A 27,155-nucleotide genomic window follows, 5' to 3' on the forward strand; every position below is an offset into this window, starting at 1 on the left:
TAGCAACCATGTTTTTGCTGTTGTCATTACTTGTATGCCACAGTACATTCAGGACATGGATAAGATTAATAGCCTTTATACAACTTTCCACTAAAATTATGTGGCCAGTAAGACAGAATTGTGAATGTAATCTGTTTCTTATTTCCCATTGTGACACATACTCTAATGTAGAATAATTTCTCACCCTACTTTCTAGAAGGAAAGAAGCAGAAAAAATTGTCATTTATTTATTGGATAAATATTGATTGAACTTTCACTGTGTGTCAGAACTGTTTTAGACACTGGGTGTATAGTGGAGAGCTAAATAACATGGTCTCTGCCTTCATGGAGTCATAGAGTAGAAGCTGCAACTGAAATGCACTAATAATAATGCTTTTTATGCTGACATCTACATTTGCATATTGCAGTGATTTTCAACCCTGGCTACATAACCAAATCACACACCTAACTTTGTAAAAAGTCAGATGTCCAGACTTTTAACTTTGGAGATTCAGATTTCAGTATGTTTGGACTAAAGCCTGTGCATAGGGATATTTTTTAAAACTCCATAGATGATTCTTATGTATAGCTGGTATTGAAAAATCCTAGTTTATCAACTTGTAGTTCTTATACTACGTATATTGTCCCATTTGACCTCTGGATAGCAACCATTTCTGTTAAGTAGAGTAGGTATTACCAGCCTGTTACCACAGCTTTATAAATTAAGAAACTAAAAGCTACAAGATATGTACCTCATAAATAGCTGAGATAGATCCAGAAACCAGGTCCTGTGACTCCTCAAAGAGAAGTCTATTTTTTTATTAATTAAAACAATTACAGAAAAGTCAATTGGTTTTTTGTGTGTGTGTTAAGGGTGAAGAAAAAGATGCATTACTACACTTTTTTGAAATTGTGACTGATTCTCTCTTCTGGCTATTGGGAGGACATGTTCAACTCATCCAGAATGGTAAGAAAAAAGATATTTTAATTGATAGTCATTGTAGAGTCACCCACTAACAGTTTGATTTTTTTTTTCTAAAAATAAATACCTCATTAACTACAGATAACCACAGTTAAATGAAATAACCCCACACACAAAAAATAAAATTACATTTGGATGTTCCAGCTTTAAATAGACAACATTAACAATGTAGATATTACATTAAGCGGAAAATTGCTAAAATATAACTTTCCCCTTAGCTTTTTCTATTTAGCAAATCTAAGATAAGGATTAATGATCTTAACAGTTTAGTCTAGGGAAAATCTTTTTTTTTTCCCCAAAGATTACAGTTATATTTTAGACTTAGTATGATAGAAATCTCTATGTACAGAGTATAGATAAAATTTAACTCACAGCCTAACTATTGATGTAAGAGTAAGCTTTTATCTAATGATATTTTACTAAACTTGAAAGTTACTATATAGGATTTCTGTACTTACATTGAGCAATACAAATACATGTTAGTTTTATATTATGTTTCCTTGAGACTGAGAAATTAAACTAATAATAATGATGACAACATTCTTACCTTCTTGAAAGATTTAATCTAAGAAAAATGTAATTATATAGGAATAATATAAGAACATTGATATTTTTTAGAATGTAAAAATTGAACTGAATATTAATATTTTATTTTTTACTCTCAGAATTATGCATGTGCATAATTTAAAGAGTCAGATAGTTCCGTAAGAATTGTTTAAAAAATACACACAATCCCTGGCCCTCACACCTCACTCCAGTTCCCATTTTCTAAAGGCGACTACTTTCGATTAGTATAACTAATACTTTTGGTAGTTATAGCCACATAGAGCTAAGTAACATGCTTGAATACTTCTTTTTAAAAAAAGCATTATCCATTTCCCATTATAGAACAAATATTATTATAAACTTCCCAACTTAAAGAACTATTTTACCAAAAATATAAAGTACTTAGCCACACTATAGTGAGATATTAAAGACCTAGTTAAAGAGAGACAGTGAGAGAGAGAATACTTGAAAAATTTTTAAATATGCCATATTCCTTTTCAAAAATTATAACAAGCGACTGCTCGCGCCTGGTGGCAGCTGGGGCTCTGCACTCGAGGGGTCGAGCCTGGCCCGCCCCGACAACGGCGCGTGCTCGGCGGCGGCCCCAGGCCTGGGGCACTGAGAGCGGAGGCCGCGGTGGCCGGCGTCGGGATGTCGGGGAGCTCGAAGGTGGTGCTGGGCCTCTTGGTGGTGCTGACGGCGGCCACCATGGCGGGCGTGCATATGAAGCAGCGGCAGGACCAGCAGAGGCTTCGTGATGGAGTGATCAGAGACATTGAGAGGCAAAATCGGAAAAAAGAAAATATTCGTCTTTTGGGAGAACAGATTCTTCTGACTGAGCAACTTGAAGCAGAAAGAGAGAAGATGGTGTTGGCAAAAGGATCTCAAAAAACGTGACTTGAAATGCGTGTGAGATATTGATGGAACAGACAGCGTTAAGTGTGTGTGAGTGTTGATGGAGAACAGCTTAGTGAGATCTTCAGCCTTTTTGTGGTCACCGTCCTTTTAAACTTGATCAGAAAAAGGACGATGGATCGTATATTCTAAATAATTGCTTTAAGTGCCCCTTGTGTCTGAGTAGAGCCAGGCAGACGCTCTTCTGAGAGTTTGTTTGTGTGGTCAGCAAGGAGCCCCTTCAAGCTTAGTGTCCAGAGACTGAGATTGTTCCCGAGAGCACTGAACCTGCAAGCCGGGAGGGATGGAGAGTAACATCCATCTGAGCAGTTTGATCAGTCGGCACGACGATGAAGCCACAAGAACGTCCACCTTGGAGGGGCTGGAGGAGGGAGAGGTGGAGGGGGAGACTCTGCTGATCATCGAGTCAGAGGACCAGGCGTCCGTGGACTTGTCTCACGACCAGAGCGGGGACTCCCTAAACAGTGATGAAGGGGACGTGTCGTGGAGGGAGGAGCAGCTGTCCTACTTCTGCGACAAGTGCCAGAAGTGGATCCCAGCCAGTAAGAGCTTCTCCTTTCCTTTGCTTTGTCAATTCCTGCGGGAAGGTTTGTTTTTCTAACCTGTGAAAGAAACATGAATGTGAAAGAGACCCAAATAAAAAGATAACTCTTATATTTATTATTAGTGTAGTTGATTAACTGCAAATTTATATAAAACATAGACACATTTGTACTAATATATATTACTGCCAACCTCTATCATGTTGTTAAATTAACATTCTCGATTGTAACCCAATAAAAATTAGAAAATTGGAAATTCTGTGTTACTTAAAGAATTAGCCACATTTTTCTTTCAGGGTCACATTATTGCGGTTTTGAGGCCAAATTCTAGGCCCAGCGTAGAGCTAAACTTCAGACTCATAAACATAACTCTTGTAGTATTTAACTTACATGGAAAACAACTGCTATAGTATGTTGATATAAGGTTGGAATTAGGAGATTAAATATGTATTATGCCTTTTTCTAGGGCCATTCGTGTTTTCTCCTTGCTGGCCTCCTTGATCTGCTGGCAGTAGATACACGCAGTGAGGTGCTTTGCCAGGCATCAGGGCTCTTATCCAAAACAGGATGTTTCCATTAGGCAGAGAGTAGTAAAGACGTATGTACTAGAGGAATACTCTGTGCAATAGAATTTGTAACTAGGTCAGAGAAATTTATATATGTGTATGTGTATATATATTGTTGTGAACTGGGTCATTTTCTGGTATGTGGAGGTGTTTTTAAGGTGGTTTCAACTCTTCGGATTCATAGTTATTATTAATAAATTAACACCATTTTCAAATTTAAAAAAAAATTATAACAAATGTGACAATACTCCGCAGATCAATCTGTAGATTTAAAACACCAATAAAGTAGGTATTAAAACTAAGTTAAACAATTGGATACAAAATTAGGATGTCCAGTAACCTTTTCTCTCAAAAGAACCACCTCCTTGGAGAAATGGCTGACTGTATATAGGTATGAGGTAGAAAATATGCAAGGTAAGCCAAAAGTATCTTGAATACTAGATAGGAAGGAAGCAATCAAAGTCTATTAGGATTCTGTGAAAAGGACTCAGGAGCCAACATAAGGAGGCTTCTACTAGCTAAAAATGGGAAATTTGAACAGTAATAAGGGTAATAACTACAGTGGATTAAAACTCATCAAATATAGTGAGATTATTAACTTTAACCTTTTATTATGGAAAGTAGAATAGTATAATGAACCCCTATGTACTCATCACTGAGCTTCAACAACTATCAACATTTTGCTAATCTTTTTTTATATATTCCCTAACCACTATTAATAAAAGTTACCATTAGAGTCTGCTAGGGGACCAGTTCATTTTGAAAACTGGTAAATGAAGAGTCCAGCATTTATACTGCCTTTTCTTACATATTGATGAGGAGAAACTTTTCTTTATAAACATATCCCAACTAATAAGTGAAAAAGGTATGATAGAATAGTGCCATTTTGCAACCTTTAGTGAATTATCCATCACTGTCAACACCTCAGAAGGAGAGAAAACCAGATAATAAGTGCCTCATCATAACCTCACATATGACATGGATATGCCAAAAATTCAAACATGAATCATTTTGATCCTGGAGCTCCAACTACCAATTTGTAGAAGGTCAGAGAAACATTAAATTATACCCCAGGAATGCAGTTAGCAAAGCTAGACTGTGGGAAACTCATAGGACAATTGACATAGTTTCATCAACAAATAAATTGCAAGGGGGAAAAAAGGTAAAGTAGAAACCCATAGGTTAAAAGAAATTTGAAAGATAACCAGTTCCAATGTGTGACTCTTAATTGGATCTTGATTCAAATAAACTTTTAAAAATTCACACAAAAAATGGAAATGGGAGGACTGACTGGATATTTGATAAAATCAGGGAATCATGATTATTTAGGTTAGATAATGGCTATGTTTTATTTTTTAATAATTCATATGTTTTGAGAATATGTATTGAAATACTTGTGGATAAAATGATTTGATGTCTTAGATTTGCTTTCAAATAAAATGGGAGGCAGGAAGTAGGTGGGATAGGTGAAACAAGATTGTTGGTGAGTTGATCACTGTTAAAGTTGAGTGACTGGTACATGCAGGGTCATTATACTGTTCTCTCTACTCTTACATATGTTTGAAACTTTAATTGTAAAAAGTTTAATTAAATAAAGAAATGGGCAAAAGTATCAGTTTTAGTTTGGGGGACCAAATAGTTATCTGACTGCACTTGAAAAACATAATAGAGGCTTCAAAAATAAGTTATATAATAATATAAGACAAACAGTATAAAAAATAAAGTAGAATAACTTTAATAATTATCATAATTTTTCCAATATAGAAAAAAGGTATATACACACTAGATACTACATGATTTCAGTGAATTCAAAGTTAATTAAAGAGTTGTTAATGAAACATCTTTAAGTAGACAAAAATGGAAAAATACACTTATCCCAGCTACAGAGGAGAATTATTTTGCTATTAAAGAATAGAAAATTAGAAGCCATAAAAATATTTAATAGTAGTGGTATTGTGTTTTGAAGTTGTTAAACATTAAAAAAGAATGGTATCTGGTGAGATATTGAAATACTGGATTATATAAATAGAAATGAAGAACAGTAGTTAGTATGTGAAAGAATACGTTCAAATACGTTCCCTCAGGAAACTGAAAGAGGAAAAGAGGAAAGTTGTTTTGTAGAAGCTAGGGTAGTGTTCACAGAGCTGCCTTGCCAACATACCTGATCCCACTTTAATTAAAATTCTGAGGGGCTTCCCTGGTGGTGCAGTGGTTAAGAATCCGCCTGCCAATGCAGGGGACACGGGTTCGAGCCCTGGTCCGGGAATATCCCACATGCCATGGAGCAACTAAGCCTGTGTGCCACAACTACTGAGCCTGCGCTCTACAGCCCGTGTGCCACAACTACTGAAGCCTGTGCACCTAGAGCCCATGCTCCGCAACAAGAGAAGCCACCGCAATGAGAAGCCCAAACACCGCAACGAAGAGTAGCCCCCACTCACCGCAACTAGAGAAAGCCCATGCACAGCAACAAAGACCCAACACAGCCAAAAATAAATAAATAAATTTATTTTTAAAAAAAATTCTGATCAGTTAGTGAAGAAAGGACTATAAACTGACATTTACTGGGAACCTACCCTGTTCTAGGACATTTTACGGTAGTCTGTGAAAGAGCTGTTATTTTTAGTTTTACAGAGGCAGAAATAGGTGTTTTGAGAGGTTAAGCGACTTGCGTAAGCATCCAGTGCCAAGTCTTCATAACTGGCTGCTCAGAGCCTAAAAATTATAAACCAATAAAAACAAATACTCTTCTGGGTAGTTAATGATTTTATTATTATTTAAGATAAGATATTAGCAAACATGATAAACATGACACATTATATAACAATTAAATTTTTAAGGACATGAGCCGCTGATTACGGTCATCTGTACCATTGCTATTCCTTCACGTTCTCTTTTTTTCACAGAAAACTTGGTTTTCTTCACTGAAATCACTGCTAGAAAAGGAGATTCAGTCTTAGGATTTTATATTTTACTTTTAATTTAAGGGGAGATAACAGATTCTTAGCTTAGTATTTCTTTATTTTTTTTTTAATTTATTTTTGGCTGCGTTGGGTCTTCGTGCTTTCTCTAATTGCAGCGAGCAGGGGCTACTCTTCGCTGCAGTGCACGGGCTTCTCATTGCGGTGGCTTTCTTGTTGCGGAGCACAGGCTCTAGGTGCATAGGCTTCAGTATTTGTGGCACGCGGGCTCAGTAGTTGTGGCTCGTGGGCTCTAGAGTGCAGGCTCAGTAGTTGTGGCGCATGGGCTTAGTTGCTCTGTGGCATGTGGGATCTTCCCGGACCAGTGATCGAACCCATGTCACCTACATTGGCAGGCAGATTCTTATCCACTGCGCCACCAGGGAAGTCCCATCTTAGCTTAGTATTTCTTTATTTGTAACTGTCCATAAAAATGGAATAGCTATCTATTATAGTTATTGAAACTATTCTAAAAAATCTTTATTGCAAAGTATATAAAGGCAGGAAGTTTAACAGAAATGATTATGCTTTGGCTTGGTTTTGAAAGGGCAAGTAAATACCACTGTATCATCATAGAATCTTAATCTTTCTTATCTTCTCTTCCTTCAGTACTGCGAAGTGATCATTTCTTGCACTTACTACAAACTGACAATGTTCAGGTAGGATCTACGGTCATGACCATGCTACAGAACATACTACAGATCAGCAGGTAACTTGGCCTTACAAAATATGTAGAATTTTTTATTTGTGATCAGAGCATTACCAATTTTATTCCAATTTTCCTAAAATCATCGATTGTATATGACTTGTACATGGCATTTAAAAAGCTCTATTATTACCATTGTATTTCAGGAAAAAATGGTTGTAAAATACTGTAAAAGACTGGAAATTTATTATCAAATTTGTATCTTATCTCAGAGCTTAAGAAGATTTTAGCCCAAATCTCAGGCTTAGAGAAGAAAAATTACTGTGATATCTGAAGGAAAATATTGGGATCACAATAAAAAATGTTTAATCATATATTTATTTAGTAAACGGCAAGCTTAGTATTTGCCAGGTGCTATAGAAGGGCATAAAAGAAGTAATAGGCAATTTCCCCAGGTTAAAATAGAAAGGCAGAGTAAACACTGTTGAAATCATTGATTCTTTCAGTTCAATATGGATTTGTTAAGCATCTACTATATGTGCCAAGTATTTGTCTGTCATTGGGTTTACAAAATTGATTAAGATATGAACCTTGTCTTCAAATAGCTTCCAGTATAGTGGAAGAGACTAACACATAAGGACAATTATATTACAGTGTAATAAGTTACAATGTTTAAGGGTACACAAATATTAGAGAAGCTCCTAAACCAAACTGAGGGGGGGATACTTCCTGGAGAAGGTTAACACCTGAGATGAAACTTTACGGATGAGAAATTAGCCAGGGAGGAAGAAGAGAAAACAGTATTTCTAGGCAGAGATAACAATATAAGCAAGTGCACACAGGTAAGAAACAACATGCAGAGGGTAAAAAGTAGGCTAGAGTTCATAAGACAGGATACCATAGAAGAGAGAGCTACACAAAGAGAGAACCCCAGAGATCTGCAGAGTCCCCTTCAAGTTTTCAGTAGAGTACTGATCAGCACATGCGTTTGAGGAAACTATCCAATGTCATGGAAAACAGTAATCCAAAAGGATTAAAAGGAGCAGTACCAGAAACACAGAGCCAAGAATACTGACTGATTCCAGCAGCCAAACTGGAAAACTACATGAAAAATGGAGCACTGAGAGTACTCAGGATGGTTTCATCTTAGTAGTGGGGGATAATAGCACTAGACTGAGCACCATTCTGGATCATCCAAACAAAATAAAAGCAAGATCTGAAAGGATCAAATTGTTTCCAAGCAAGTTAACCACATCTGGTTATTGAAACTGCCTACATCTTAAAATTTTCTTTATTTGTAAAGTATACAAAGGCAGGAAATTTAGCAGAAATGCTCATACTTTGATTTGGCTTTAAAAGGATGAGAAAATCAAACTTGTGCCATCATAGAATCTCTGCTTTGCTCTTTTTTTCCCCCTCTTCCTTTAGTAATACAAAGTAATCATTTCTGCAAACTGATGATGTTCAGATAGGATCTACAATCATAACTATGTATAAAATTCTAGAAAATGTAAATTAATTTATAGTGACAGAAAGCAGATCAGTGGTTGCCTGGGTATAAGGTGCCAGGGAAGGTAAGAAGGGAGGGACTACAGTGAAACAAAAGGAAGCTTTGGGGGGTGACGGGTATGTTCATTATCTTGATTGTGATGGGGAAACGTCAAAAGTTACCAAATTGTACATTAAATGTGTGCAGTTTGTTGTGTATCAATTATACTTTAATGAAGCTGGTCAAAATAAAAAAATCCTTAGGTCTTCCTGAGCATTTTGATACGCAGTAAGATAAAGGATGCCTTCAGGTATGACACCAAGTTTTCTATAATGGATAATAGACAGTGGTATAGCCAAAACAAATTCAATATTGGTTATGTCCAACATAGGTAGATGTTTACAGCAGGCAGAGAAATAAGAGTCCATGCAAAGATTTGTACACAAATGTTTATAGCAGCTTTATCTGTAACACCCAAAGACAAGACAACTTAAATGTCCACTGACAAGTGAATGTGACTTCTGGAAGAGATCTGGACTAGAACTATGGACTTATGAGTTAGCCTAAAAACGATAGTTAAAAACATGAGAGAAGATGAGCTCAGTGGAAAATATGAATAGAGTGAGAAAAGAAATGGGCTGAAAATGGAATCCTGGGGAGTAACCTTTAAGGGGTATATTGGGGAAGGGGAGCCCACAAAGAAGACTGAGAAAGAATGGTCAAAAATCTGTAAGTAGAGGATGGAAGAGGATCAGAAGAACATTTTATCACAGAAGCTGAATGGTAGAGAATATCAGGCATAACCTTTACGGTTACTTTTTCTACTGGATAAAAGTCATTTATATTGTTGTTGAGTAAGAATCTCTTTGCATTGCTCTCAGATAATAATCATTGCCAATATTTGCTTTCTACAAGCCAACATCTACTTTTACAGAATTGCAAAATATCCTAATCAGTAGTAAATGGATAATCAAAGGTACACACCCCTAGAAAATCACATACTCCTTGGTGGGGTGAGTAAAAGAACACCCAGTAATCCCTTTTGACTATTTCGATGTTTCAGGTAATTTTTCGTGACATCGGTAATGCAACATGAAGTTGCTAGTGTAATAAAGGAATACTAAAAGAAAAAGTTCCTTCTATATTAAGTACATGATAATTGAATTCCTATAACATTTTTGTCTTCGTACATCATTAAGCAGTGAACCATGTACTTAATGTCCTGTGATTTTCCTCTTATTATTGCCTTGAAGCTTTTGAACCATCTATTTACTATTTTGCACATTTATCTTTCCTCCAGTATTTGATTGCAAGTTTCTTTGGCAACTTTGTATTCCTTACTTTACCTAGCATGGTGCCTTACAGTAAGAATTCAATTAATTGATTTAATGTGATGTATTCTTGGAACTAAGCTATCTGCTTAAACTACTGGTTATCTTCATGGATCAGGCCATAGGCATTAAGTTGCTGCACCTTTAATGTTTAATTTTTTGTGATACTTATGTGTCGTTTAGTAACGGTACATTTTTTATTTTTTTATTTTGTTCTATTAGTGGTGATTTACTCAGAATAGAAGGGAAAACCCTGCATTCAATTTTAGATGAAGTTGTTTTCAAACTTTTATCAACTCCTAGTCCAGTCATAAGAAGTACTGCTACAAGGCTCCTACTGTTGATGGCTGAATCCCATCAGGAAATTTTGATTTTACTGAGACTAAGTGCCTGCTACAAAGGTAGTACATATATTCTTTCTTTTCTTGCAAGTCTCAAAAAGAACATTTTTATTGATGGTTTATGGAAAACAAAATACTTGTGTTTTTAAAAAGTCAATAATTGAAATGTGCGGATAAACTCTGTCACAGCAGATAACAATTCAGGGAAAAAACCTTTATGTAATCCAGCCATCTTCGTGTCTCAACAGACGGCATATGATACCTTATTGACAAGGTTACAATGAATATTTGCTCCCTCTCTGACAAGAAGGTTGTGTATTGAATATACCATATAGTGTAGTAAAATAATGACCAAAAAGATCAGTGATCTTACCTAACTTTACTGAGAAAATAGAGCTGTGCTTCAGAGATTGACAGCCCTTTTGATCTTTACATCAATTGATAATTACTCTTCAACTCCTATACTGCCTTTCCTCAAAGACAAACAAAAAATTTCCCTCACCTCCAAAATCAAACATATGTGAATAAAAAGTCTGAAAACTTGAGAAGGAAAGGACTCAGTGTTTTACCATTACCATATAATATCTTTCATTTAATTGAGCATTTACTGTGTGTCAGATAACTATTCCTCATACTTTATGTGTATTAAAATATTTAATCTTCATAACAATCCTGTGAGATGTTTACTCTTATCCTCGTTATATAGCAGTGGAAACAGAGGCATGGAAAAAATGTAGGTGTTTACCCAGAATTACTCAGGTAGTTTTTTTTTTCAACTGTTAATCAAAGTTATATGTTAGCTTTGTTTTATTTCTTTGCTAGCCAGAGCCATGAATTCATTACAATATATTTTCTTATTCAGTATGGTCAAGAAGTATGTTTCTAATTGATTAAATATACTTACTAATACAGGGTTATATTATATATAAAATTTCAAGAATTAGAATATAATGTGATGCATTTAATACCAAAACTATTACAATGGCCTTTAATCATTCTTGATGATTTGGAAGGCACTTTAGTGACTTATCTTGCATGAGTCATTACTGTGAACATTGTAATTATTTTATGTATTATAGAAATAGGGAGAGAAGTGCCAGTAATAAAACTGTCTAGATGATATTGTGCCAGATACACATTTTTTATTTCTGTAATTAGATTTCTTCTATAGAAATGTGAATGTACAACAGAGTTCATTCTAAAGGAATTTTATCTTAAGCTGTCTCCCTTTCTTTTCTCAACAGTAGAACTTATTCAGTTTCCTCAAGATATTTTACAATTATTAATACTGCTGAGAACTTGAGTCTTGAAGAAAGTATAAGACATAGAAAGACCCATCTAGTGGCTTCCCCAGTTGTACAGTCCAAGGCCATTTTCCCTTGCTTATGTATATTGCGTACATACATTATAATCCATCATTCCTCCATGCCCTGGAAATAGTACTTACTTTGTAACTTATATTACTACTCAGTTTTAATTTGGGATGAAAGTGCAGTATTTTAATATTATAGCACTTCTCCTATAATAAAAGCTCAGGAACCTATTGATTTACCCCAAATTACATACATTACTGTATATTTTTATGTAATAATAACTTCCTTTAATTAGTAGTAACTAATAACCTGCTTAAGTGCTACCACAGGATAGGCATTTACTCAGTATGTATTCATTATCTTTTTTTAAATGTTTTTGTTTAAGGTATTTATGTTCAAAAAAAAAAAAACAACTATATGTCTCTACCCTTTGACTTATCGCAGTGATTCCACTCTTCCTTTTTTTTTTAATTAAAGAGGTTGACTAGACAGATTTTGCATCAGATCTCACAAGTGAGCACATAAGAACTCCAGGACAGTGGAAAATCCTAAAGACCTCAATCTAGAAGTTTTTGAGAAAAGGAAAAAGAAAAATCATGTGATTAATCTTGTTATTGTTTTCATTTGTTTCTAAACTAGACTTTTTAACCTCAAATTAATTCTGATTAGATAACAAAATCATATTTTATTATTAATAGTTGTGCCTTTGTTATTGCATTTCAGGACTCAGAAGTCTACTAAATAAACAAGAGCCTGGGACAGAGTTTAGTCAAGAACTTAGACAGCTCATTGGTCTTTTAAGCCCTAAGGTCTATCAGGAAGTAGAAGAGCAGGTATTAAATTATAAAAATAATTTGCATGATATTAACTAACATTTCAGTAAACATTTTGGTTTCAAAATATTGGATAGTGGTAGTCTCTTGAATCATTTTTTTTGCTCTCTCTCCCCCTTCCTTTACTTATTTTCCCCTAACATCCAGAGCAGCCATAGTTTTATGGGAGAAGGAGTTGTTTATGGTCTAAATTTTTAACCCCAGAGCCTTTTTTTTTTTTAACCTATACAAAGAGTCCCTCATACCCTTGAATCTTTGAATAAATGAAGCCAGGCATAGGAAGTGAAGCAAAGATGTTAAAGCATTAAATAAGCAAAACTATGAAATCCTTGTAATGGGAATGGAAGTGAGATTAATCAGGGAGAATTTGAAGCTAACTAGACTGTATCTTGAATATATTCTAGATAATGCCTAACTGAGCTTCCTTTGGGAGATCAGGTTTAATATTCTTACGCCTTCCCTGTCCTGGGCCTATGCAGATGTTGCCTCCGGCTCAGCTTATTAAAGATGGAGATTAATACTTGCCCAGGCCTGATATTTTAAGAAGTAAACTTCTAAAAAAGACTTTCCTAGAGATGTCTCTAAATTAATTCTGGCCTTTAATTTCAGAAACTGCATCAAGCAGCTTGCTTGATTCAAGCTTATTGGAAGGGTTTCCAGACTAGAAAGAGATTAAAGAAGCTTCCATCTGCTGTGATTACTTTGCAGAGGAGTTTCAGGTAAAAAATTGGGGTGAGAGGAATTATGATCTGAGAGGGCTAGATATATCTTATTAGAGTATAGCTGAGTGAAAACTTAGAGTTTGGGGTGTTGTTTTTTTTTTCTTTTTCAATATTCTAATCTGTTTCTTTCATTCTTGCTTCATACATTTCTGAGTACCAGCACTTCATTAACCGGATGTACTTTCAAAAGCAAAGGACATAATGCAAGACAGGAATCTGATGTAACAAATACACAGTCCTGTTCACTTAGTAAGACTTTTTTGTGGGCCAGGCCTACAGAGGGAGCCAGTAATGGTCAATTATCTCATTAAACCCTTAAAACTAAAAATTGCCATAATTGTTCATATGTAATTATGGTAAGAATGTGTATGAGTACAAAAAGGTTTAAGTATGTTAACCTGATTTTCCTCAGTAAATATGGCATAGATACATATGGTCACTGAGATATGACATAGTTTGTCATTTGTTGCTATTTCAAGTAGACTAAAAATGAAATACTGAAGACATGGCCCAGTTTTTACATGACTAACCCATCCAGATTCTTAGAGGTGACAAAAAGAACACACACACACCACACACAAATGAGTTAGCTCTTAGGTCGTTGTTGATAAATTAGAGCCATCTCAGAGGTGATTTCATGTAACCTAATTTAAAGCCAAATTTTAGTTCACGAAAGTGTAACTTGCATATTCCAGAAGTCAATGTTTTTTTTAAGAAAACAGAAACTATTCTTTTAATAACTGCAGCTGTGTTTCTCAGTTACAAATGTGTTTTAAAATAGTGAACTAAAATTTAGCTTTAAGTTAGGCTGCATGAGAAATCACCTCCGAGATGGCTCTACTTTATCATAAATGACCTTACGAGCTAAGTCATTTGTGTCTGTGTGTTTTCTTTCCATTGCCTCTAAGAATCTGGATGGGTTAGTGGAAGGTCTTGAAGCCACTCTGGCTGTGTCCCTTAGTGGACATGCTTTTCATTGATAAAAGTTTCCTTCAGAGAAGACTTAAAAGATAAGTTATTAATATCATTGGGCATGAGTTTTGTTGATAGCCAAAAAAACATTAATTTTTTAAGCATGCTTCAAGTGCCTAATATATGCCAGAGGCTGTGCTAGGTATTGGGAGAGTTAAACAGACTTGAGTTTGTATCCCTCCTCAGCAACTTATGGGCTGAATGATCTTGGACAGGTTGCCCCACCTCTCTCAGCCTCAAATTTCCCATCTATAAGATGGGGATAATTGTCTATGTACCTCACAAAATTAAAATAATAGAAAGTTTTTTGCAGCATGTTGCTGGGCACTTAGAATGTGGTAGGGAGGAAAATGCATATGGCACATTTTTTGCCCTTGAAGATTTACAAATCTAGTTAGGCAGGCAGATCTGTTAAGTAAATAGTACTCATGAGAGGCAAGTATAATCCATTCCAGCACTGCTCAAAGTTTGTCTATCCTACTAGCTATTTCTTTACAAATATTAAAAAAGTTATTTCTTTGGTTAAATAAATTTGGGAAATGATGAATATTTTGAGAGTCACAGTGTATATTCTTCTATTCAGGAGTCTGAGATGTTCTTGGTATAGCTTTACCTTTGTAGTGAACTCAGAGTAGTTATCCCTCATGGATTCTTCCTGCTACCATTCTCAGCTATGTATCCTCTTACATTTAAAGGTGCCCCTATGCCATGGATTCAGACCTTTAATGTTTAGTCTTACAGTAGTTGCCAAATTTGCCAGTTTACTTTTCGTTGTAATATTAAAATCTTTACTTAAAAGTATCCTAGGATTAAGGATTTTGTCCACTTAGAGGGGTATCTGTGGAATCTAATTAAGATTCCACTATTTTAAAATAGAAATTCCATTGCTTTATGTAACAACACCAGACCAGTTATAAATATATCCGTTATAAGACATTAGCCATGAAGCCAAAATTATTTAAATCTCACATTATAATGAGTTTTTAGTTTTTTAATCTCCAGTTTGCTCCAGGCTTCAGCACCTTTCCTCTTCTATTAGTTGCAACAGTTTATGCAAATTTCTTTTACTTCCTTTGTAGCTGGGCTTTCTGCCAAGGTTATTTCTGTCTCTTTGTGGTCAGGTTATTATCTCAGAGTAATTTCCCTCTCCCATGTTTTTTTGGGGGAGGGACTGCCCACCACTCACAGTTATGGACCTAGATTCATCAGAGCTTCGGATTCAACAAGAGGTACTCTTTTATAGTCACACCCTTGCTAAAGCACTTTCTTGGGGGTTTCTTCTTTATTTAATCACTTTTCATGGTCAGAAACTTTGTTTTCTGTTAAGTACCCTTTTCCTCAGCAAGGTTTACTGAAGCAGCTAACAGCTGCCTCACAAGCAGGACAGCTCACAATTTACCTTCCTCTATCATGGTGCTGATACTTAGGTATTTTAATTTTATTTGTTTGACTTTGTAGGGGAAGAAAACAATTTTTACCTCTATATATTTTAAGTTTGGTGGTTGGGGTGCTGAAAATTATACTGACAAAAACAAAAACAGATTAACAAGAGAAAAACAGTTTCTTAACATGTGTAGCACACATCACATGGAAGAAACCTGACATGATGCATAACTTAAAGGGGTGGTTAGAATTTGGGCTTATATAGCTCTCGCCTTCTGAGATGGCCCACACTCTGTGGAGTGTGTTTCTCCCAGGGCCGTTCTCACCTTTTGAGACAGACCACATTTTGTCTATGGAACATGTATTTCTCTAAATAAATCCACTTCTTACCTTAAAAAAAAAAAAAAAAAAAAAAAGAATTTGGGCCTATATAGACGTTAACAAAGAATAACTTATAGAGAAGTGACAGGTGAAAAGAAAAGGATTTTAGGTTTCTGAGGGCAGCAAACGGTGGGAAGGTAAGTATATTGGGGAAGGTAAATATATTGGGGAACTTATGGGAGATATGGGTTATTTGTGCAGGTCTATCTTAGCATCAACTTTCCATCTCTATGGCCATAAAACTTCCTTGGGAGGGGAAATTTATGGCAGTCCTCATTTCTCAGCTGTTTCTGCTTTTAGTCAGTTAAGGGATCCTCTGGGAAGGCTTCTTTCTGTGTTTCCTGATTCTCATTTGCCTCCAGCTCAAAACGATCTTTATGCCAGAGTGGCATATTCCACTACCCTTCAACTTCCCCCTTGAAACCGAGCTTAAGGGCATAACTCTCTCTTCTTTGTTTGCCTTAGGGACAGTGATTGCTTCTTTGAAATTTTTATTTTTTCATAGTTTATAGAATTCCATCCAGTGAATGAACCAGTATTTATTTATATAACTCACTATTGTAGGACATATGGTTTGTTTTCAGCTTGTTACTGTTGTAATGCTATGGAGAACATCCTTTAACGTAAGTCTTTACATACTTATCGGATTTTTCCTTAAGAAAATTATTAGAAATGGAATTAATTGGTTAACATTTTTAAGGCTTTTGATACATATTTTAAGTATTTCTTCAGAAATATTTTGATGCATGTATCCAAAATATTTCTTCAGAAAGGTTGTAGAGCAGCACATGAAAAGTTATTTCATCATACTCTAACTACACTAGGAATTATGTTTAAAATTTTTTTTGCTGTCTGTATTTATATGCTTACTAGTGAGGTTAAGCCGTTTTTCATAAATACTTCTTGAGTGGACATATAATTATGAAAATTGTGTGTACTTAATGTTTCCATCACAGATCTAAACGAACAAAGATGTTACTGAAGCTAAGTAGACAGAAGGAAGAAGAGGACCGCAGATTACAACTGCAACTTCAAAGGCAGAGAGCCATGAGACTTTCCCGAGAATTACGGCTGAGTATGCTTGAAATAGTTCATCCAGGTGTGTGGCAGTATCAGTTTTATAAGTGTAATTAAGACTGATTAGGGTATCTTTTAATAAACCAGATTTCCTAGCTACCTGATGATTTATTTTTTTAAATGTGGACCTTTTCCCTGTTTCTCCTTTTTCAGATAAATCTTATTAAATCTCTTGAGTCAAAAAAAGTTATTATTTTTATTTTGATTAAGGCCTATTAGTTGATGATGAGCAATCTCTCCAGTAATTTTTCTTTTCTTTCAGATAAATTAGTGAAACATAAAATTTTATGCTTAAAGATATCTGTCTTTGACATAAAGAAAGAACCCCCTTGAACTTAAGTAAGGTGTTAGAATATTGCTACATTCTGCCCTCAGAACTCAGTACAAACCTTGTGACACCTCTTGCCACTTTTGACACACTAAGCTGAAATTAATATTAAAGTGTAGTCTGGGAGATGTGAGTCATTTCAAGATTCCTTTTTTGTTCTACTCCTTCCCCCTTCTACTACTCATTCCCAGTATCCTTCACTAGCCTCTTATTTCTCTTTCTTTCCCTTAAATACAGATGTTTCCCAGGGTTCCATCCTTACCCCATTATTCTCATGTTGCTCTTCCTGAGGTATCCCAACCATAACTGCAGCTTCAACTACCAACTGAGTGCTTAGCACTCTGGAATCTTGTCTGCATCCTCACCCTCTCTCCTAAGCTCTAGACCAGCCCTGCCCAGTAGAACTTTCTACAAACTGAAATGTTCTATATCTTCACAATACCAATGGCTAGAGGTAGCTGTTGACTTGAAATGTGGCTAGTGCACTTGAGGATCTAAAATTTTATTTTACTTTCTTTAAATTTATGTAACCATTTGTGGCTAGTGCCTACTACATTGGACAACACAGCCCTGTAGCCAGCTGCCTATTGGTTAGCTTTACTTAGATATCCACAAGCATCCTCAAAACTAGTCATTATCTTCCCTCACTGATTTCCTCTTCCTGTATTCCTCATCTCTCAGGTTATTGCACCAACAGTCTACTCAGTGTCCCACCTATGAGACATCCTAGAATTTTTTCCCTCCCTCCACATCTAGTTCACCACTAAATCCTATCAATTTTTGGTACTGTCTCTCAAATATATCCCTTTTTATTTTTACCTTCTGCCTTATTCTATCACTTAGCTCCTGTGAACCCTAGACTATATGCTGACCAACTCCCAGAAAGTCATCTGTAGAACTAACTAAGTGACTAAAGAGAAATTTAGAACCACGCAGAGTAGGTAACATATATACACAATGTGCCTTTCCCTTTTGGTAGTACTGAATGACTTTCTAACTATTTACTTGTGATTCTTTTTTCTAAATGTTCTTGCTATTGGATTTTTAGCCCTTTTCTCATTCCTCTGAGACAAAAAAATGATATGAGTCTTTTCTAAAGAAGATGCATAATCTGAGAAAGCTTTTGGAGCGTTTTGTATCTAAAATCTTACAACCATTGTAAAATAATAGAATTGGGAAAATCAATATTGAAAAAAATAAAAGGACTGCAAGATTGTTGGTACTTTCATTGTCCTGATTCTAGAACTCGAGAAAGCATAGAAGTGAGTATGTTGTAATAGTGTTTGTTATCTTTTTAGGTCAGGTGGAAAAACATAATCGGGAAATAGAAGAGAAATCAGCATTGATTATCCAGAAACACTGGAGAGGGTACAGGGAAAGGAAGAATTTTTGCCAACAGAGGCCATCTCTTGTGGAGTATAAAGCAGCTGTCACACTTCAGAGAGCAGTGAGTCTGATTTAGTAAAAAGAGTACTGGATTAGGAGGCAAAGACATGGGTTCAAACCTGACTTTCCTGTTTACCTGCTGTAAAGTCTTGGTCAAGTCACTTAGCTTTTCTGAGCCTTAGTTTCTTAAAATGAGAACATCCTTATCACTGGCCAAAATGATTTAGACATTCAGTCCTTAGTATTTCCATAGACGCTTGTACATCATTTACCAAAATGCAGTGTTATTTGTTAATTTTTTTCTTTCTTACTTGAGCAATGAGAATCTCAAGGGTAAGGAACTAAGTCTTATTTATTGTCAGCTTCCTGAATGTGCTTGACGTATGAATGAATGTCTACCCTATCTTTTTCACTCAGTTGTTATGTGGATCAGATGACCTAATTTATGGGAAAGTATTTTGTCGATTGTAAAGTCCTACGTAGGAGCAGCGTATCATATTAGATGTTTTTTAATGTGCAGGTAATATATTAGGTATAATTAGATCATTATAATTCTTGAATTATAGAATCGTGTTCTTAAATGATGATCTTCCTGGGATTTATCTGGAGCATAGTAATATTTTATTGCCTTGGAAAAACATAGTACAAGGCTGTCTATTTCACTTAATGACCAGTTTTCCTAATATCTAGTTATTATACGTAGTTAACGTTCATATTAGGATTTCAGATCATGTAGCATTTAGTTTTATAATCCCTTATTGTTAAACTTTAGGTCAATTTCAGTTTTTCACAGTGATAGATTTTGAACAGTCTCCTTATTGATTCTCTGATTAAGCTTTTACAAAGATTTTTTAAACCGCTTAAAAAATAGAGTAAATACTAGGGAAATAGGAAGAGATGTCTGCCGCCTCCATCTTTCTCAGGCTCTTTTGGGGATTTTAGGCCATGTGTGCAACAAACAGTCCTGCACCATCACTGAATCACACCCACATCTGCTGTTTACCCTCTGCTAAGCAATGCCATCTAAGGATTAACCCATGGACCCGTGGATATCAGTGCCTTGGGTCCTTTCTAATACCTTTACCTCATGGCTACCGTGATTTTTTGTTTTTTTTTTGGCTGGGCTCCGTGGCAGCATGCAGGATCTTAGTTCCCCCACCAGGAATGGAATCTGTGTCCCCTGCAGTGGTGCAGTGGAAGCACGGAGTCTTAATTACATGTGGAAATGCTACTATTTTACATATATTGAGTTATGCTTATGTAACTCAGTACATGCAAAATATTAATTTCACCTGTTTTTACCTTTTTATTCTGCCTCCCAGAAAATTTAAAATTACATATTTGACTCACTTTATATTTCTATTAGCACTGCAGATGACCTTGATAACAAAGAAAAGGAAATAATTATCAATTTCGCAGAAGGAAGTTGGAATATCATTTCATTGAACTTATCCCTCAGGAGGAACTGGTTATTAGTGTCCTTGGCAGACAAAGGCCAGAACTGTTGTTTGCCTTCTGTCCCTCACTTTGCCTAAAAGAGAGGCATTGTTTCTCAGACAGATAAAAATCAAGAAAACCTTATGTAAACCTGCTAATTTCAAATTACACATCCTTACGTAAACAAGTTGGAGTTCTCTGTAGTGGTATAGTATTAGAATTAAATTTGAAGAATTAGCTGTCTTTTCCTTTTTAATGTTCCAGGATTTTCTTTTCTTGCTTTTTCATCTCTTAAGAAGCTCAGAAGGGGCCCCCAAGCACGCTGGAGTACCGGGTACCCATGGGGCCAGGCGGGGCCGGTGCCGTCGATCAGTTAGCAGGACCCCACCCTCCCCGGCCAGCTTTAGACTCCCAGGGGAGTCTCCAAGGGAGATGGTCAGAGATGCTTAAATGGTCCTCTGCAATTTGGTGCAAGTGGCAAATGACTTTTCTTTCTGCAGAGCACTGCAATCTGCTAAGCTTCAGCATGCTCTCATTTTAGCCTTTATATGGCATCCTGCAAGGTTACCCTCTTAGTGCTTAGCTGGGAGCAGTCGGAAAGGGTTGGAGCATGGGTCCGCAGAAGCATTGGCTGACCTTAGTTTAAAAATCTGGATCCATTTTTACTGTTTGATGAATTTAAAGGTGGTAGACCAGGTGGATTTCCTGATCACCCACACTGAGGTTTTGAAACAGTGTATTACCTCCTGGAAGGGGGTTAGCATGGCCAGCGAAGACTTCTGTGGACATGCTGGTCAGTTGAACACAGGAGACCTGCAGTGGATGACCATGGGCTGGGGCATTGTGCATGCAGAGATGCCTTGCTCGGAGGAGTCAGTCCATGGCCTACAGCTGTGGGTTAATTTGAGGAGCTCACAGAAGATGGTGGAGCCTTGGTACCAGGAAGTGAAAAGCAGCGAAATCCCTAAACCCGTAAGGATGGTGTTACCATTGCTGTCATTTCTGGAGAAGCCCTGGGAATCAAGTCCAAGATTTACACTTACACACCAACTTTATATTTGGACTTCAGATTGGACCAAGGAGCAAAGCATTCCCAGCCTGTTCCTAAAGGGTGATCAAGCTTCATTTATACCATGTCTGGAAACGTGCATATTGGACCTGATAACACACAACAAAAGATAGAACCTCATCGCACAGCTGTGCTGGCGGAAGGTGACAGTGTCCAGGTGGAGAACAAGGATCCTGAGAGAAGCCACTTTGTCCTAATTCCTGGGGAGCCATTAAGAGAACCAGTTGTTGGGACTTCCCTGGTAGCGAGTGGTTAAGAATCCGCCTGCCAAGGCAAGGGACATGGGTTTGATCCCTGGTCCGGGAAGATCCCACATGCCGTGCAGCAACAAAGCCCTTGTGCCACAACTACTGAGCCTGCACTGTAGAGCCCACGAGCCACAACTACTGAAGCCCGCGTGTCTAGAGCCCGTGCTTTGCAACAAGAGAAGCCACCGCAGTGAGAAGCCTGTGCACCGCAACTAGAGAAAGCCTGTGCGCAGCAATAAAGAAGACCCAACGCAGCCAAAAATAAATAAATTAAATAAGTAAATTTTAAAAAAGAGAGAGAAACAGTTGTTCAACATGGAAAAGTGTGCTGACCCCTAAAGAATCCAAAATGTGATTCTTTCTTGACTTGAAATTTTTGTAATCTTCTGTTATTGTCAGCAAGGTGCTACTAGTTTTCAAAAATGACTTAGACCCCTCATGTAAGGACACAGCCTCATATACTGCAGAGACACCAAAACTATGACAAGATTTGCCAATTTTTTTTTATCAGATCAGTTCAGTTCTTGACATCAGCCAATGCTATTTAACTGACAACTACAGTAAATCTTTAAAGTTCTCATCACAAGGAAAAAAAAATTCTCTATGTATGGTGACAGATGTTAACTAGACTTTTTGTGACAATCATTTCCCAATATATACAAATATCGAATCATTATGTTGGACACCTGAAACTAATATAATATTGTATGTCAATTATACCTCAATTTAAAAAAATAAAGAAGGTAAAAAGAACTAAAACTACAAAAATGGTCATGATAGAACCAAACCTAAGAATGTTTTGAATAAAGAGATTGCCATTGCTGATGACAGCCTGCAATGGATGAGTGAGATCTAATTGCATATGTTTATCTGAAGTTTGGTCTTTATAATCATACACAATCCTAAAAACCTGTTTTACAGTCCTCGAGGATCTGATGCTGGGAAAATAACCGTTTGCTATTCAGATATGCCTGAGTTTGTTTCAAATTAAGAACTACAGAAATATGCACCATTTTAGTGGTAGAAGAAAATATTCTCGTCACCCAGAACTTTTTGAATGTCTCTTTTTACTCTAGGTTCATTTTTGATGCACACAAATGAAGAGATTTCTCAAGCCTTTCTTGATTTCAGAAATGTGAAAAATGGCTTTGAAAGAGCCAAATCCTGGAAATCAAAGACTGGAAACTAGTGACAAGCACAAGAGCAGGTCTGGCTGCCTTCTAGAATTTTCCATTTGTGGCATCCACCAGTTCAGTGCATCCAGTTTCCAAAGCTCACTTTGCCAATGCTTCTAAAGAATTCCACACTAAAGTGATAAACATGGTTTTTATAGCAATGTATGTGAGATATTTCCTGGCACAAGCAAATAAACCTAATTGTTCCTTCTTTAAAAAAACAAAAAAAAGAAGCAGCAGCTCAGAAGGAAGGTGATGTTTGCTGGCATCTGCTCTCTAGAGCCAGAATGATAGCTAATTCTTGCTACTTGATTATAGCAGAACAGTATCAAATATACATATCTATTAAAGACCAACCACAAAAGCACTTACTGAAACAAACCAGTTGAAAAAATAAACATTGGGAGATAAATACAATTTCAGAGAGTCCTAAAATGACAAAGAATGAGGAAAAGAGACAGAGATGCCAAGGTGGACTTTTCTGATCTAAGGGCAAAAATTCCTCTGTTCTGGAAACTTTACTCTGAGTTCCCAGAGTAGCATCATAAGCCTGGCTTCATACTAAAAGCAGGAAGTAGAGGAAAGATAGAAGGAGAAGCAAGGAAGAAAAATCAAAAAAAGGGAAGAATAGAAAAAAAGGAGAAAAATCTCTCAATAGGAGAATGTAAGCGCAGTTGAAGGCTCAAGTACTATAGTAAAAACAGGGGTATTAAGGAAATCTTTATACTGAATGTGAAAACCTCCAAGCCCTTTTTTCTTCTCAGCTCTCAGTGCTGTCAGCCAGGCTTGTATCCTGTAAACAGTAGGTTGAAAACATTTTCTTTAGGAAATCGGAACAGCCCAAGGGAATAGTTATACATGTACTCACAATGAGGTACTCCAATGAAACAGCCCAGTTCAGTAGCCCTATAAAGAAGTACAGAATAGATAAACCCTACCCATCTGCTCAGCATTTCTAAACAGCTTTTTAGTGCCCACTCTTAAATATCAGCTGAAAGTATCACTGGACATCTGCAGGAAGCTAAGGCCGAAACAAATAGAATAAAACTACTTGGTGGAAATAGAGATACTGCAGGGATAAGAAAACTTTTAAAATGTATTATTTTCTCTGAGAGCTAAAAGAAAATAATAACATGAAACAAAAACCAAGATGCTGGATAACAGGGAACAAATGGAATAAAATTTGAAAGAAAAAAAAAGACATAATAAAAGGGCCAGAAAAAAAGGTTTGAGAAATCTAGAGAGCAGGGCAAAAAGAAAACAGAACCAGTCTAGGAGGTCAAACATTTGAAACAAAGGAAAAAAAAAAAAACCTGGAGGAGAAGAAATCAAATAATTTAAGATTTCTCAGAATTGAATATCATGTGCTTTAGATTAAAAACACTGACTGTCCAGTACAATGACAAAAATACACTCACATCTATTTCACATTATTGTGAAATACACTGGGGCGAAAAGTACTCCTCAACAGCATCATTGGAAGCTAAAAGATATTGGAGTAAGGCTGTCAAATGTTTGAGGGAAAATGATTTCCAACTAGAATTCTACATCCAACCAAACCATCAATTAAAGGTAAAGATAGACTAAAGACATTTTTATGCATCACAAAGTCTCTGAAACAAAGGAATAACCCAAGAAAGGACAACATGGAATCCAGGAAACACAAAGGAAAGATGAAAAGAGTCACCAAGATGATGGGGAGTGGGGGATCTCGGGATGACAGCTATGCACCAAGCATAGGGAATAATCTATCCAGATTGGGACAAGTCAGAAAGTTCCAGAATATGTGTATCTAAGAAAATTAATTTGATAGATTGCCTGATGTGTTTTAACGTATGAACAGTTAGGGCAGAAATTGTGATATGTAATCAGTGATAAATATATAGAAAAATAAGCACAGGAAAATAATAGAGTTATTAATTCCAGTGAAAATAAAAATATACAAGGAAGAAAAAGTAATCATCACTACATGGTTGAAAAATGAATAGCCTTTATGTAGTCATAATAATATAAACACTGAACATTAACATTAACTAAAATTATGATTTAATAATATTGGATATTTGGAGATATGGAAACTATGTGTGAAAGAGAGCTAAGTCCTTACCTTTCATACGAGAAAGTCAATAGATAATACCTATCACTGAAAAAAATCACAAAAATGTAGATGGAGATAAACATCAGAAGAAAAACCTGAAACAACTAAAGTTGCTGTCTTTGGGGGGAGGTTTTAAACATTTCTTCTAAAACTGACACTTTAAACAATAGTTATATCAACAAACTTTTTGGAAAGCATCAAATAGTAAAATATTTTAGGTTTTGCAGGTCATACGGTTTCTTGGAACTATTCAACTCTACAGTTGTAGCCCAAAGGAAGCTGTGGACAGTATGTAAACAAATGAGCATGACTCTTGTTTCAATAAACATTTGTAGACACTGAATTTTGAATTTCACATAATTTTCACATGTCATGAAATAATTCTTTTCCTTTTGAACTTTGTAATCATATAAAATGTAAAAAACCATTTTTCAGCTGTTCAAAAACAGGCAGTAGGCTGGATTGACCTGTGGGCCATAATTTGCCAACCCTTGCCTTAAGCAATGTGAACATATAACTTTGATGAAAATAAAAACTACAAAGAAGGGAGAAGAGTGAAAAAAAAAATTGGGCAGAATAATTTCAAATGTGTCTCCACATCTTGCCTGTTACAAGATTTCTTATCAGGAATTCATTCTGAAGGACAGGAGAAAGCACATTCATTTACCAAGCTTTTTCTTGTATACCTTCTCCTTGATCTTTACAATCCTTTGGCTAAGTACAATTGGGATTCCTGTCTTCTGTAGACGTAGAACCTGTCCTATAGAGATTGAATGACTTGCCCCAAATCAAACAGTTTTATAAGGGACTAGAATTAAGACTAGAACCCAAAGCTGATTTCCTATTTTTTTCTCTTTATTGCCTTCTGTACAAATAATACATGAATATATCCTTGTAAAATATTAAAACACTACAGAAGAATATAACAATAAAGTTATTGTCCTCTGTCACCCCAGTCACAATCCTATCTTTCTCCCCATACACAAAAGAGTTAACAACTGTTGTCACTATATGTTTTTACAGGAAGAAAATAGTTCTGTTAGGGAAGAAAAAATCACAAATCTTTTTTTTTTTTTTTTGTCCCAGGCTCTTAAATTCCTAGCAAAGTGCCGTAAGAAAAAGAAACTATTTGCTCCTTGGCAAGGACTCAGAGAACTCACTGATGCATGCAGAGTTGAACTGAAGCAACAAGTGGATGACTATATCAGAAGACATCCAGTATGTAGGCTTTTGTGCCATGGTACCAGTGTTACATTATTGCAGTGGGTGATATTCACCAACAAATAAGTGTCTCAGCTGTATATGTACATTTATTGTTGGCATAAGGTAATGCAGTTGCTTTACCATAGTCAATGGATTTGGCGTCTTCTTATAATTACGTGGACCGTAGAGGTAAAGTCAATAGTAAAGGAGACTTCACTTCAAATTAGTGGTTTTCCATACTGCGTCAGCAAGACTTCTTCACATCCTCACCAACATTTATTATTTTCACATCCTAAAGAATGTGAAGTATTGTGATTTCGATTTGCATTCTCTAATAATTAGTGATTTTGAACATCTTTTCATGTGTTTATTGGCTATTTATATATCTTTTTTGGAGAAATTTCAATTCAAGTCCTTTGCCCATTTTTTAATCAGGTCGTTTGTTTTTGTGTTGTTGAGTTTTAGGAGTTCTCTGTATATTCTGGATATTAATCCCATATCAGATGTATGATTTACAAACATTTTCTTCCATTCTGTGGGCTGCCTTTTTACTGTTGATAGTGTCCTTTGATACACAAAACTTTTTCATTTTGATGAAGTATAGTTTGTCTGGTTTTTCTTTTGTTGTCTGTGCCTTCAGTGTCATATTTAAGAAATCATTGCCAAATCTAATATCATGAAGCTTTTCCTCTGTCTTTTCTTCTAAGGGTTTTATAGTTTTAGTCCTTCTGTTTAGGTCTTTGATCTCTATTTTTTTTTAATGCACTGTGTGTGATTGTGATGCATTCTCCTGTTTAAAAAAGAAGTGCTGCTTTAGCCATACTCTAATACAGCTGTTACTCTGTGGCTGAAAAGTAAGGTGTTAGCTGGAGTAGGGCTGTATCCAAGATCCATGAACTGGAATATTTGAGAAAGCTGGGGTGTCAAGCTCTATCAGCTTCAATGTTGAGATTATTTCATCCTTGTCCAAACTAATTAGGTAAGTTCCTTTTAAAGTAGCTGACTAGCCAAAAGAATATGGTCCTTTGAATGATTTTGTCCCTTGTTCTGTGAAATTAGAAGCCGTTATAACATTATGGCTTAGATAAGTTTGGGAGTGGGGATAGGACAAGAAGTTAGGTAGTCTTACCAGGTGGGGCTAGAACAAAAGGATTGGTCTTGTTACTCCTCTTCCAGGCCAGTATCTTTACCAAACCATTTGTAATTTTCACTATGATTCCTCAATCTTATCTC

General features: G+C 36.1%; 1 protein-coding gene, 1 long non-coding RNA gene and 1 pseudogene across 9 annotated transcripts in view; 2 read left to right on the forward strand and 1 right to left on the reverse strand.

Annotated features, from left to right (window-relative positions):
* The window catches only part of IQCB1 (IQ motif containing B1), a 48,990-nt gene that overhangs the window by 19,513 nt on the left and 2,322 nt on the right, over positions 1-27,155 (forward strand). For 5 of the 8 annotated variants that reach the window (XM_057545075.1, XM_057545076.1, XM_057545077.1 and 2 more), the window contains 8 exons: positions 853-946; positions 7,100-7,199; positions 10,179-10,357; positions 12,334-12,443; positions 13,053-13,162; positions 16,858-17,000; positions 18,605-18,753; positions 25,806-25,937. In XM_057545075.1, coding sequence (XP_057401058.1) covers positions 853-946; positions 7,100-7,199; positions 10,179-10,357; positions 12,334-12,443; positions 13,053-13,162; positions 16,858-17,000; positions 18,605-18,753; positions 25,806-25,937 — 1,017 coding nt within the window. Of the gene's footprint in view, positions 1-852; positions 947-2,021; positions 2,668-2,705; positions 2,965-7,099; positions 7,200-10,178; positions 10,358-12,333; positions 12,444-13,052; positions 13,163-16,857; positions 17,001-18,604; positions 18,754-25,805; positions 25,938-27,155 lie in introns of those variants that run through there. The other 3 variants (XM_007181841.2, XM_057545081.1, XM_057545082.1) reach the window with 3 other exon arrangements.
* Positions 2,908-27,155, reverse strand: part of LOC130708087 (uncharacterized) — a 44,213-nt gene continuing 19,965 nt past the window's right edge. The window contains exon 3 of the long non-coding RNA XR_009008107.1: positions 2,908-3,024. This is a non-coding gene — a long non-coding RNA (uncharacterized LOC130708087). The remainder of the gene's footprint in view (positions 3,025-27,155) is intronic.
* On the forward strand, positions 20,364-22,635 carry LOC103016157 (pirin-like; annotated as a pseudogene).

This window comes from Balaenoptera acutorostrata, chromosome 4 (genome assembly GCF_949987535.1).
Source record: "Balaenoptera acutorostrata chromosome 4, mBalAcu1.1, whole genome shotgun sequence".
NCBI classification, from domain to species: domain Eukaryota; kingdom Metazoa; phylum Chordata; class Mammalia; order Artiodactyla; family Balaenopteridae; genus Balaenoptera; species Balaenoptera acutorostrata.